General features: G+C 40.7%; 1 protein-coding gene across 4 annotated transcripts in view; it reads right to left on the bottom strand.

Annotated features, from left to right (window-relative positions):
• stard13b (StAR-related lipid transfer (START) domain containing 13b) overlaps positions 1-12,397 on the bottom strand; it is a 68,786-nt gene that overhangs the window by 25,501 nt on the left and 30,888 nt on the right. Inside the window, exon 1 of one of the 4 annotated variants that reach the window (XM_034207137.1) lies at positions 6,800-7,226. The exons of the other annotated variants lie outside the window; for them this stretch is intronic. Coding sequence (XP_034063028.1) covers positions 6,800-6,923 — 124 coding nt within the window. The 5' untranslated portion in view covers positions 6,924-7,226. Of the gene's footprint in view, positions 1-6,799; positions 7,227-12,397 lie in introns of those variants that run through there. 4 annotated transcript variants of the gene reach the window in all.

The raw sequence follows: 12,397 nt of genomic DNA, 5'->3' as shown, positions 1-12,397 counted from the left end.
TTTCAGTATCTGCATGCAAATACAGTATCTTGGCAGGTACAGTATCTGTATCGAAGTCCTAGTGTTTGTATTGTGACAACACTATTTGGGCCAATAACTTTTAAAGAAAATCAAAACTAAAACTAATGCTCACATGATATCAAGTCTGCTTGTATCGGCCAGTTTACAACATGGAACAACAATCTCCTCACACCTGAGGTAAAGTCCACATCCGCACAAGCAGACCCACCCAGCACCAGTCAGGGCCCCTGCCCCACAAGCTGGCCTGTGTAGTGTAAGCAGGCGCCATACATGTGAATAGAGCACGAATGGGCAAGCGACCAAATCAAACACAGCCCCTGTCTGTTTCACTCCATGGCTGGCAAATTCTACCCTAGCTTAAGCTCACAAAGACCACAATTCAGCAGCACACTTCAGGCGCTGCAAGTTTTCATAAACTTCTGTGTTTAATAGCCCTCTCCACACCCTCAGGTGGAGCAATTGAAATACGTGATTGTTGCTTTTTTAAGGGACTAGGTGATGGTGTGACACTATTCAGATGATTTCATTTGGCAGTGACACATTTTTTTACCAACACATACACCTGTGTTCATTCATACTGTAAAGGATCGCTTCAGGTGTCGGATGCTAAAAAAGAGTGGCAGCATGTTGGCAACATTTAGATCTCGCTGAACCCATGTCTGTGTTTTCTTGTCCTCTCTACGTCTAGACCGACATATTCACTAAGTGCATCATACATATCACGTTACGGAATCAATCACCCAATGCTATGCAACATCATAATGAATGAGATTAATGTTGTGTTTTCGTGTCTGCCTGCCCTTTAAATACCTCAGCGGGGATTGTTTAAGAGCGACGCGATCTGCAGTGTTGCCTTTGGATGTCCCTGTGTTTAACTTTGTGCCGCATGCCATGAAGAAATGGCTGTGGTGTGTCCTTAGTGGGAGTATTGTGTGTCAGGCACAGTGACTCCAGCCCTTATCAAACGTGTTCCAACACGCCTCTGTCTAGGTTTCAGAGCTCAACTACTATACAGCATGGCAACAGGAATCCAGACTCAAGTTACATACACACACACATATTGAGGCCATTTAAGATGCCAGCCAGCTTAAAGCGTGTATTGTATTGTTCCTCACAATAAAAAGGCAGTTTGTATTACTGTGTGAAGACAAATTAAGCCATGTTAAAATACAACAGTAATACAGGCATGTAATGCTTGCTTATATTCATTCTCTGCCCCAGAACTATATTTACAATGAGCTCAACACTAACTTTGGTTAAAAAAAAACTCAAAATCAGCTTTAGGATCCCCAAACTGAAATATGATTGCCATTTTTAGTCACCCTTTACTTTCAGTAATTTAGAAATGATGCAGCTACTGTATGTGAGCTTAATAATGAAAATGTGAGATACATTTAAAAGCTAAAGTACAACATTCCTTGTACTTTACAGAATTTGAATCTTAACTGTCATCAGGTCATATGTCCTACCTAAATGACTAATGTACTGAATACCAGTAGTGCAGCTGCAGCTGTCCTGTTTTTCAGAGATCGGTGAAAATGAATTCGGCAGGTCACTTCATTGCCAACTGTTCTCTCCCTTTCACATTTTGCTTTTCTGACCTTTCTTTTGGACCTGGATTTTGGGTCCCTAAAGTGAAACCAACGTAAGCCTGTCCATCATCTGTACTTTCAGGGGTGACCTCAAATCTGTCTTGATTATAATAATAATAATAATGACCATAACAATAATAGTTCAAGTAAGAGAGCACATTTTGCTGTTTTGATCCCTATCCAAAAATAGTTTCCACTGATGTCACAGAATTGGTTGACAATTTCTCAAAATAGTTGGCAATGACAACCTGGCAACCCTTTCTGCCGAGCCCTGTTACAGTATATCCTGAATCATGGCCCCACAGATGATGAGTATGGAGGAGCAGAGGGTTTAGACACTGCTCTGATGTGGCGTGATTCAGCAGCAGACACATGTAATCTGCACTGGGCAGTTCTGGCTCTGCGTGGCTGTGTTTCCTGTGGTTAAGGCTTAAGAATAGACGCAGTGTGACTTAAGATATCCAACACACGAGCCACCAAATGTCTGAATTGAACGCTCAGTCTGGAATAAAATCACACGTCTGCTCAAATCATATCTGCTAGTAATGTATAAAATATAAAATATTTATATTTTAAATGGAAATAAATAAGATATGGGGGCGGGTTATTTTTTCAAATGATGTAAGGGATTGTTATGGCTCAGCACTTTAAATAATAGGGCTGATTATAATTCCAAAAAAAGAATTTACGATCTATTATGAAACACAATAATTGGCCGTTTGCACTTTAAATATCCAAACCATTTTCTCATTATCTCCTCTTATTTCCTCACAATTGAGCAGTGACCTTTAAAAGTTCAGGTTTTTATATTGTTGTGTAATTCATGGTGTTATGTTTAATTTACTGTTTTGCATATTTCTACAAAGTTTAAACATATATGTATGAAAATATCTTTACGAAGCAGGCAGAAAGGAGCTTTTCCAAACTTACTTACTTAGAGCAGGAGTTCAGCTCAAGATGGAATAATATTTCTGGACTAGTGCCTATAAAACATTGTGTATTTACTTAGTCAAATCCACCTACAGTGTAAAATAATGTCCTGAATATATTGGTGTAACTAGAAAAAGCTTTGTGATAATAATGTGTCTATATAAAGTGACAGCTCACATGTATCTGTATTTTGCTTCTGCTTTCCAGTTAAGCTGTGAAAGTCAACACCTGTTAATTAATCACACAAGAGCAGAGGAAGCCCTCCGTGTCTTTCCAAATATTTGCCTACTGCTGAGTAACCTTCAGCACAGCAGCAGAGAACAGATAGAGTATCACTCTCAAACAATAATGTTTCATGCATAAGCTACACACTTAGCAGAGGAACATACGTAGAAAATGACAAGTCTATCAGTTTGGACTAATGTTCAAAAAGGTTGTATAAAAAGACCACTATCATTGATTTGACACATGCTGATTTCCCCAGAGATTGGCCATATCATTGCTGATGAGCAAGAAATTAGCTGTTTCGGGCCTCAAATACCTGACCTCAATTTAATTCAAGCTTCCTCCCTCTCATACTGGAATCTGTTTTTCAAAATAGAGAGTTTTTTCCTCTCTGCCCAAAATATCAGCCTGATGCAGGGGCGGATCTACCGGGGTGGCAACTGCCACCCTAAAAAATAGCCTTGCCACCCCCGTTGGCAGCTTTGTTTTGAAAGAAAAGTTGTGGCTCATCGGACATTTATCAGAGAAAATTCCTAATGTCCGAGTGCAAGTGAATGCAGCACAAGACGCGAGTCTTATAACCCCTCCCCCGGCCGTGGCGCAAGCATGGAAATATGATTGGCGGCGATTTAATTTGAACGGGAAGGTGCCAAACGAGAAGCATTCAGACCCAAGTAGACGGAAGGAATGAGATATTTGCGGTCTATAATGACAGAGAAGAGACGGTCAAGTTTGGCTGTACTCAGCATTGAATCAAAACGCACTAAAGCTTTGGATCTTAATAAGTTTGTGAGGCGTTTTGCTGAACAACATGGTAATCGCCGCATTCAGCTGTTATAGGCATGCCAACTTGATGCTCTGCTCACGGATGACTCGATTTAAAATTCTTCTTTTCGCCTACAAAGCCCTTAATGGGCAGGCACCATCTTACCTTAAAGAACTCATTATACCCTACTGTCCTACTAGGGCATTGCGTTACAAGAATGCAGGGTTGTTGGTTGTTCCTAGAGTCTCTAAAAGTACAATGGGAGCCAGAGCTTTTTCTTATCAAGCTCCACATTTGTGGAATCAGCTTCCAGTTTGTGTTCGGGCGGCAGACAGCCTATCCGTTTTTAAGAGTGCGCTTAAGACCTTCCTTTTTGATAAAGCTATAGTTAGGGCTGATTAGATTCAGCCCCTAGTTTCGCTGATATAGGCTTAGTTTGTCGGGGGACATCTTACTTCTTCCTTCTCTCTGTCTATACCTGTGTACTCATGTTCCGATTAACCCAGCTTCCCCAAATGTCTTTCTTTTTGGTGTCTATATACGCCGGGATCCGGAGTCGCGAGCCCTGGATCTTGAGTCGTGGCTGTGGTCCTGGATCATAGGTCCTGGATGGATATCCTCGTGGATTCATCTTCCTATTATACACACATGCATTTCCAAACATTTGGACTACCTATGTTGCAAATGTATTATCTGTTCAATTTACACACGGAATCTATTGCATGTCTGTCCGTCCTGGGAGAGGGATCCCTCCTCTGTTGCTCTCCCTGAGGTTTCTCCCATTTTTCCCTTTAAACTGTGGGTTTTCTCCGGAAGTTTTTCCTTGTACGATGTAAGGGTCTAAGGACAGAGGGTGTCGTATTGTCATACTGATATTCTGTACAAACTGTGAAGTCCACTGAGACAAATGTAACATTTGTGATATTGGGCTATATAAATAAACATTGATTGATTGATGAGCATAACAAACTGTTAAGATGATGACCTTACGTGTGTATATATTTTTTTTCTTTGTGGGGGTCTGCCCCCAAAAAACAGTTTTAAGTCCTGGGAAAGTCAAATAAGACGGTGTGTAAAACTACACTGCCCAGCCAAAAAAAGGTAACCACTTTGATTTAACTACGCCAGTAGGTAAGGACCTTCCACTGGATAATAACTGCAGCGATGTATGTTTTAGCTGATGCAGTTACTCACTTCTTTAATGTTTGTTCTTTCTGATGTAAAGTCAAGGTTGTAACTGTTTGCAGTAAAGTTGTGGGGCACCGATTTGGTACCCCTGCTGGTCTAAGAGTGAAACTAACTCATTCAGTTATTGTTCAGTTAAAATTCATTAAATTATGTCTGCCACCTTATATATTTCTATTTAAGGCTTTACTGATGTGCCACAATAATGTATCCTGATGTTATTGAGTTGAAATATTGTGGCTTTCCAAGTCAACATTGACAACATGTGACTGCGATTAAATCAGCATATAGGCTACTTCTGCCAGGGGATGCCACCCCTCAAAATCTCCTGCCACCCCATGAATATTTTTCCTAGATCCGCCCCTGGTCTGATGTGATGATCATAATCAACTATTTGTGTTACAATTATCAAAAAAAACATGAGGGACCTTCCTGGCAGGGATCAAACAACTTATAATAATATATATTTGTATAAGACAGTCAGCTGCTGCATCAAGTCTATAATGTGTATCATGTTCAATGAAAACAGCTCAGGCTTTCAGGGATGCCAGGCACATGACTTAGTGTATGTGTTAAAGAATACGGTTATTGTGTCAAATATCCATACAATGCAGTAGCATGCTTCCTGCAGAAAATACAACCAATGCGTTACATTTGAACAACATTTTTTAAACATGTGAAACAAAGCTATTACACTTGTTGTCTGTATTTGTATTTGAGCACTGAAAATCCTCCTGATAAAGACAGAGCTGTTACCAAACCATATGGCTTTCCCTCGGGATAAACTGATGTGGTCAACTCACAGCACCTAGTGGTAGACTTAGGTTACTGCACAAGTGATTTATTCCCCTCTTCTCACACTCTTCCCCACTCTCAAGGACTTTGACAGTATTACTGCACAAGGCATGTAACTATAAAACTTCACTGTTGCTTTTTTAAAGTGGAGCAGCATTGCTAGGAAAACTGCCTTGGTCCAAGTTAATTCACAGCCAGGTATTCGTAATAACAAACAGTCTAGGGAAATATAAACTTGTAATAAATCTACGATAGCCTTTCTATTTCTAAAACTATGAAGGTTAATAGCCTATACTCTCAAGAAGAGTGACTGGGAAAGCAGCTGCAGTATTATTACATTACACACTACAGAAACAGAAATCTAATTAAAAGGGGAAATATGTGCCAAACATTAAATACTAAATATAATCATAAAACTTTTTACAGTTATTTGTTAGAAGATTGATAGAATATTTGTTTAAATGCGTATTCATGTTAATTGAAGGTGCTTTAAAAACATGTCATGACTTTAAACCAATAATGAGGAAATAATAAAATATTCTCTACTCTCACTTTGTGCATACACTTTCCATTTCACAGTTCATACATTAGCCTGCTCAGCAGCGCCACTCTGCGGCAGCAGCAGCCCACTGCTCATTGATACTGGAGACAAATTAACACTGTAATAAAACCATGCAGCCATGGATGTAATGCACGTGGGAAACATGTTAATAAGTTAATTATATTGTTTCTGTATTCATGAGTTTGCATCACATTTAAGTTTTAACCCATTGAAATTAATCGAATGAAATACAACTTTATATCATATAGCTTAACAAGAGACAGGATTTAAAGGTAAAGTTTAAAAGTGACCACGTACATTTGGCTAAACACCCCCCTGAGATCTATTTCCAAAAGTCGCCCAGCTTTCCCCCCACATATTTATAAAAGAAAATAGGGACGGTGGGATTTGAGTCCACTAAAGGCATACTTAGAGTTTAACATTATATTATGTATTGCATAACATTAAATGCACATTTAATATCTATCTATTTTAGGATTAATAATGTTTTGCACAGCACCGGTTATTTAGAGGAAAAATCTACTTCACAATGCCTATGCCAAATTATGACAATATTCTGCATGTCCCCCCTCTCAAATACCCCTGTTGCACCACTTTAACGACCCTTAATGCAAACTATGAAAGGTCCCATTCCCATTTTTGCTAAATTAATACTACTTTGAGGAACTTTTCTCTCTGTGGTGGTGGGACCCCCAGCCCTGCACCGTGCGGCGGGCTACTGACCTGCCAGCCTCCGCTCTCGGACATTCCTCCAGAGTAAATCCCAGGCTTTGGACTTGGAGCTCCGCAGCTGCTCGCTGAAAGACCGCCGGAGCTTCAGTTTCGCTGAGTTTCTTCTAGATGTCATCGCAAAACCTCCACTTGGTCATAATAACAAAATCCTCTTCGTCCAACACAGACAAGGTTATGTTAAAGTAAAACAGAAAAATCACCCTTGCTTTCCCGTTTATAAATGTAAGTTTCTATACTACACTAGCAGCAAACTTGATTTTGGTGCCCGGTATTCAAACGCAGTTGTCAACATATTTGAATGAAAAAAATAAATATATTCCTTTCGCTTAGAAACGGTAATCAAAAAAAGCGAGGAAAAGCAACAGAGTGATTGTAAAGCACAAATACAGACTTTCACACTTCACACCAGATGTGTGTGCGTCTGTGTGTGTGTGTATGAGAAGGGATCCTCGCGCGGCCAGCGCTACACAACCGTGATACCTTCAAATGCTGCGGGAAATATAAGAGTTACCAGCTGAGCGCTATATGATCCACCCAGCTGCAGCTGGAAAAGAGGAATGTAGAACTTGGAGGACTGATGGTAACAAGAGTTAGTAACATCATTATTTTATATGATTCTGTTTTCTTCAAGGTTGTGTCTTCCTGGTCGAATGTACTTATTGTAAGTCGCTTTGGACAAAAGCGTCAGCTAAATGCAATGTAATGTAATGTAATTTTAGAATTGCTTTGTTGCATGATAATATTAAGTATTGATGATGTGTATTTGGGCTATTTCATTTCAGACTTTGTTGAATATTTAATATCAGTCTATGTCTAAGTCTCTTATAGAAAACTGTTTGAAAGTTGTTTTGTTGTATGGCTTTTTATTCATTTTGGAGAAGAAAAAAACAGAGCTCCTTTTAGTCACTTTCTAGAAGACCAACAGTATAGAACTCTACGTAGGGCACCTGAAGGCATCACAAGCTGCAAACCGCTCAACACCCCACCTCAAACAAACCGCAGCTCTCAGATGACACCACTCAATACTGAGCAATCAACTTCTCCTGTCTATTCTCTCACTTTACAATAATATGAGTCAAAAATAACAATGCAACATTATAGTTAAGTTCAGTTATAGAGAATCATGAGTCTGTGGTTATAAATAATACATGATATAACTTGAATGCTACACTAATTTATTTTACAACAATAAAACCTGGTTTTGATTTAAAATCACCCTATCCTGCAGGCATTCCATCTGTTATGGATGTGTCTAAAACATTTAAATGACATTGACTTATTTATCAACTATCTTTAGGATTTTGACCTAAATTTCCCCCATCAGGATGTGTATATTATTTTAAAGCTTAGCGAGAGTTCAGCGAGTTCTCCCCAGGTAGGTTAGAGTAGGTCAATCCTTCAACAGCAACATGGGTTAGGTTTCAGCATCATTTATATTGTTGTCACAATATCTTGCACTGCAGATACCGAAAAGAAAAGAAAACATCAGCTCACATCCAAAAAATAAACATAAGTTATTTAAGAAAACTGCTAAACAGCTCGAGTAATCATTATACCCAAATTATTTTCCCTTCTTTTATTGTGTGCCCGTTCAGGGAGCATGAGGAGTGGTGATATCGTCTGTACTAATTTATTTCATTAGCAGCTGGGATTACTGTTATAACAAGTTTGATACTATTATAAACACACAGCGACTGGCTGAAGATTGACAGTTTCTTAAATGGACAAATCTCTGCTGCCCTCAGTTTGGCCTCTATGTGAAGCTGAGCTAACATTACTTCATTTCAATGAGGACTCAGACCCCATTTGCCACCAAGCAGGACAGGGTAATTTACAGATGATCACAAGGTCACACAGAGAGATATCTGAGTGCTAAGGGGTGTGCAGCTGAGGGGAGAATATTAATGAAGGGCTCAGTTTCCCATTTGTACGGTCGAAAACTGAAATGATGTGCAGCCAAGAGGAAAAAGAGAGAGCAAGTAAGTGCTCAGATCTTACTGGATTTGACATAAAACATTTACATATATCAGGGTAAGACTGCTCTCTGCTGAAAACAGACAGAAAGATCAAAGGGTGTACCTTCCTATGAAGCAAAACATCAATACTTTCTCGTCATTTGCAGCAAAGGAACTAAATAATTCTCAGAGTGCGACAGCTTTTCATCTGCATTTGAATCTAATTGAATTTGTTACTGTTATTTCAAGGTTTTGCAAGTCACAGGGATGAAGATGTGCGATAAAATGTGGATGTCTTTTCGTCAGAGAGGTAACTTTTTATCAGGAATCAGCATGTTGCTATATTCAACCACACTTGTTGAGACCCAGAGTTGGGTGTAACTAGGGTTGCCAACCGTCCCGTATTAGCCGGGACGTCCCGTATTTGAGCCAAAAGGGGCGTGTCCCGTACGGGACTTAGTTTGTCCCGGATTCCCGTGTAAAGGGAAAAATAAAACATATGTTTCTGTTTGCGCGCAATGCAGTGTGTCTGACTGCGTGCCTGTGTGTTTGTGTGCTGTATGCGGAGATGGCACTAGGACCGCTCAGTTGACAGGGCAGGCACAATGCTCGCACGTGTGTGTGTGAGATTTTCTCCGGTGTGCAGCGGGCGCGGCATCATTGTTTGTGTGGCATGTCAGCCTGTTCAGTCGTGTGGGAAAATGAGCGCTGCCGGTGGAGGAGGTGATAATGAAAAAGGAGAAGAGAGAGAGGATGTGGTTCTGGGCCCTTCTAAAAAGAAAAGACTTGTGTCTTACAACAAACAGTGGAAGAAAAACACAGTTGGGTAAAGCCCGTGAGTGGAGATCTGTCTCGGGTCTTCTGCGTGTGTGTGTGTGTGTGTGTGTGTGTGTGTGTGTGTGTGTGTGTGTGTGTGTGTGTGTGTGTGTGTGTGTGTGTGTGTGTGTGTGTGTGTGTGTGTGTGTGTGTGTGTGTGTGTGTTGAGCTGATTGATGGGAAAATTAAATAACATAACCCTAACCCTAAAACCGAAATAAGGTAACAAAAAAAAGTAACTAAATCCGCCAGAAACCCGAAAATCTTCGCGCGCGGGGGATGCGTGTCCCGTTTTTCCATTTCTGGAAGTTGTCAACCCTAGGTGTAACGCGTACAAAGTAACGCGTTACTGTAATACTATTACTTTGTCGGTAACGGAGTAGTGTAACGCGCTACTTTTATAATTCAGTAATCACACTACAGTTACTAACATTGCCCCGACACGCGTTACTTCGTTACTTACTAAAATCAGTCATAATCAAACCTCAACAAACACCTGCAAAGAACACATGCTAAGGTGAAGCTAACACACAGCTATTTGTTGTTTGTTTATATCACTAGTCTGTTCTTCTTCTCTGTTTTCCGGTTGTTGCCTGTTTTGAATGATGAATACACACTACCGCCGCCTGCTGGTAAGGAGAGTTATTGCCACTCACGCATGCTCAGTTCGTACGTGCTCGGCTGAAGTCTTTGCGGTGTCTGGTTCCAGTGCAACACATGGCCAACACGCAGGAGAACACGCCGACGCAACAGCGTGAGCAGAGATAGACTGCGCAAAATATACAGATAGCAGGAGACAGAGGACAGCCACGGTCAGATAGGAAAACATGCAGGATCTGGATCAGTCTTATGCGACAATGGAAACTGAACTAAAGAGAACATTTGAAACTTTAGAAGTCTGCGTGATCTGCCTGCAGGGAGGGGCGGGCCGGCCCTGCGAGTAAAGTAACGAGTAAAGTAACGAGTTACTTTATGTAGAGAGTAACGAAGTAGTGTAATATATTACTTTTTAAAAAAGTAATATGTAATATATTACTTTTTTTTTTAGAAACGACCCCATCTCTGTGAGACCCCAGGCTAAAATCTAGCTTGGAGGAAAGAAAAAACACTCAAAGCCTTACACACACACTTGTCTAGAGAACCTGTTTCATTCGAACCCGAGACTTTTAAGGAAGGGTCAGGGCTAGGCCGAGTCAAGTACCTTGTTTTCCGTTGGATTGTTAACCAGGAAGTTTACAAAGGAAAAGCTAAAAGTGAACACAAACATGTTTTCAATTGTACACAAAACTGATAATAAATGCAACTATGTTGTCTATTTTTTACAATAGTGAAAACATTTAATAACAAAAGCGATATTAGGAGTGTTATCATAAAATAACCCTTAAAGAATATTCACAACATCATCTGCCCTTCATTTTGCTAAGCCTTTTTGACAGGTTAATGAATGACTATGTCAAAGTTGTAAACAAGGTATCCATCTCAATGCCCGCTGACTGACAGGGCAGGAATGGACAGACGGACAATGCATCCCTGTCAGCCGCTGACAGTGAAAGTGATGGAGGAAGCGCAGCAACAAGGTGCAGACCTCTCTCCACATGAATCACCAGAGAGGTAAACACAGCCCGGCGCTGCTCCTCTCCTCTAGATTCATTTTAAAAACTCGTACACTAAAGTTGAGCGTTATCGCTGCGAGGCTCATTGTAGCGAGATGATGACTTAGCCTCTGGTGCAGGCCTTGGCAATGGAAGTAATAGCAGATGCAAGGAGAGGAAACATCAATCAGCTTGTGAATGTTTTCCCTTCGCTGACTAACCCTCTTGTTTGTTTTGGCCGGGCAGCTTTTAAAAAAGCTCCTTTTCCCCGTCTTCCCTAGAAAAACTGGCACATTTGCTGGGCTATTTTTGTGCCCTCTTTCTGACAATCTCTGTCCTCCACATACAGAGAAACACACACACATTTATTTGTCAACAAGTTATCTGAATTCCAAAGTGTGTGTGTGTGTGTGTGCTGCATTTGAGTCTGGTGACTGATGTGGAATGCTGCCCCAAAGCTTCAGTGGGAAAATCCCAGATGTGAGGAAATGGATTTCTCCTCTGTGATTGGGTCATGTTGTCGGCCAGGAGGTCTTACACCAGGCCCCCTCGAATAGTCTGGGAGATTGCTCTTCCCAGCGTAATGGAAACAAGGCTCAGGGAGCTGGGAGTGGGGGGGATCTCCCCTCCACCTCCACCCCGGCCCCTGAAGGCTCGTTCCAGGCATGTGCTATACATTTCCTGACCATATATTCCCAAGTCGAGTTCATTTTTCCAGAGGAGCCACACATGTGGTGTATATCTGGCTTTAGATTATGGGGTTGGGGAAGGAGAAGCCGACTTTGGTCCCAATCCATTAAAGTGGCCACTAATTCTGTTTTCTTATATGGGGCCGTGTGTTTTAACGTCATGGTTTCTTCCCTAATGGAAGTTGTTCTTGATAGAATCATTCATTCCTAAGAAGATGATCAATTACGTCAAATCTGTTTTAAAAATAGAGATTCAAAAAACTGCAGATGTTCACATGACTCATCCATGTGTATCCAAGTCTTACTGCAGCAGCACTTAGGTGCATAACTTGACATTTGGTGTAAAACTGTGAGGTAAAAATAGAAAAAACTGAAAAGTGTATTTAAATATCATAAAAACGTAGAAGTGAGGGCTAGCATGGGTCAGAGTTTGTATAAAGAGGCTCGAAGAATTTAAAACTGGTGTGACAAGCGTACGTGGCTATTGTTTCATTGAATGACAAAGCATGTAATGCTGTCAGGACTGAAACTGTTAAA

The sequence above is a fragment of the Gymnodraco acuticeps genome, unplaced genomic scaffold (genome assembly GCF_902827175.1).
Source record: "Gymnodraco acuticeps unplaced genomic scaffold, fGymAcu1.1, whole genome shotgun sequence".
NCBI classification, from domain to species: domain Eukaryota; kingdom Metazoa; phylum Chordata; class Actinopteri; order Perciformes; family Bathydraconidae; genus Gymnodraco; species Gymnodraco acuticeps.
The sequence above is the reverse complement of the archived record's forward strand: the minus strand, read 5'-3'. Positions and strand labels throughout refer to the sequence as shown.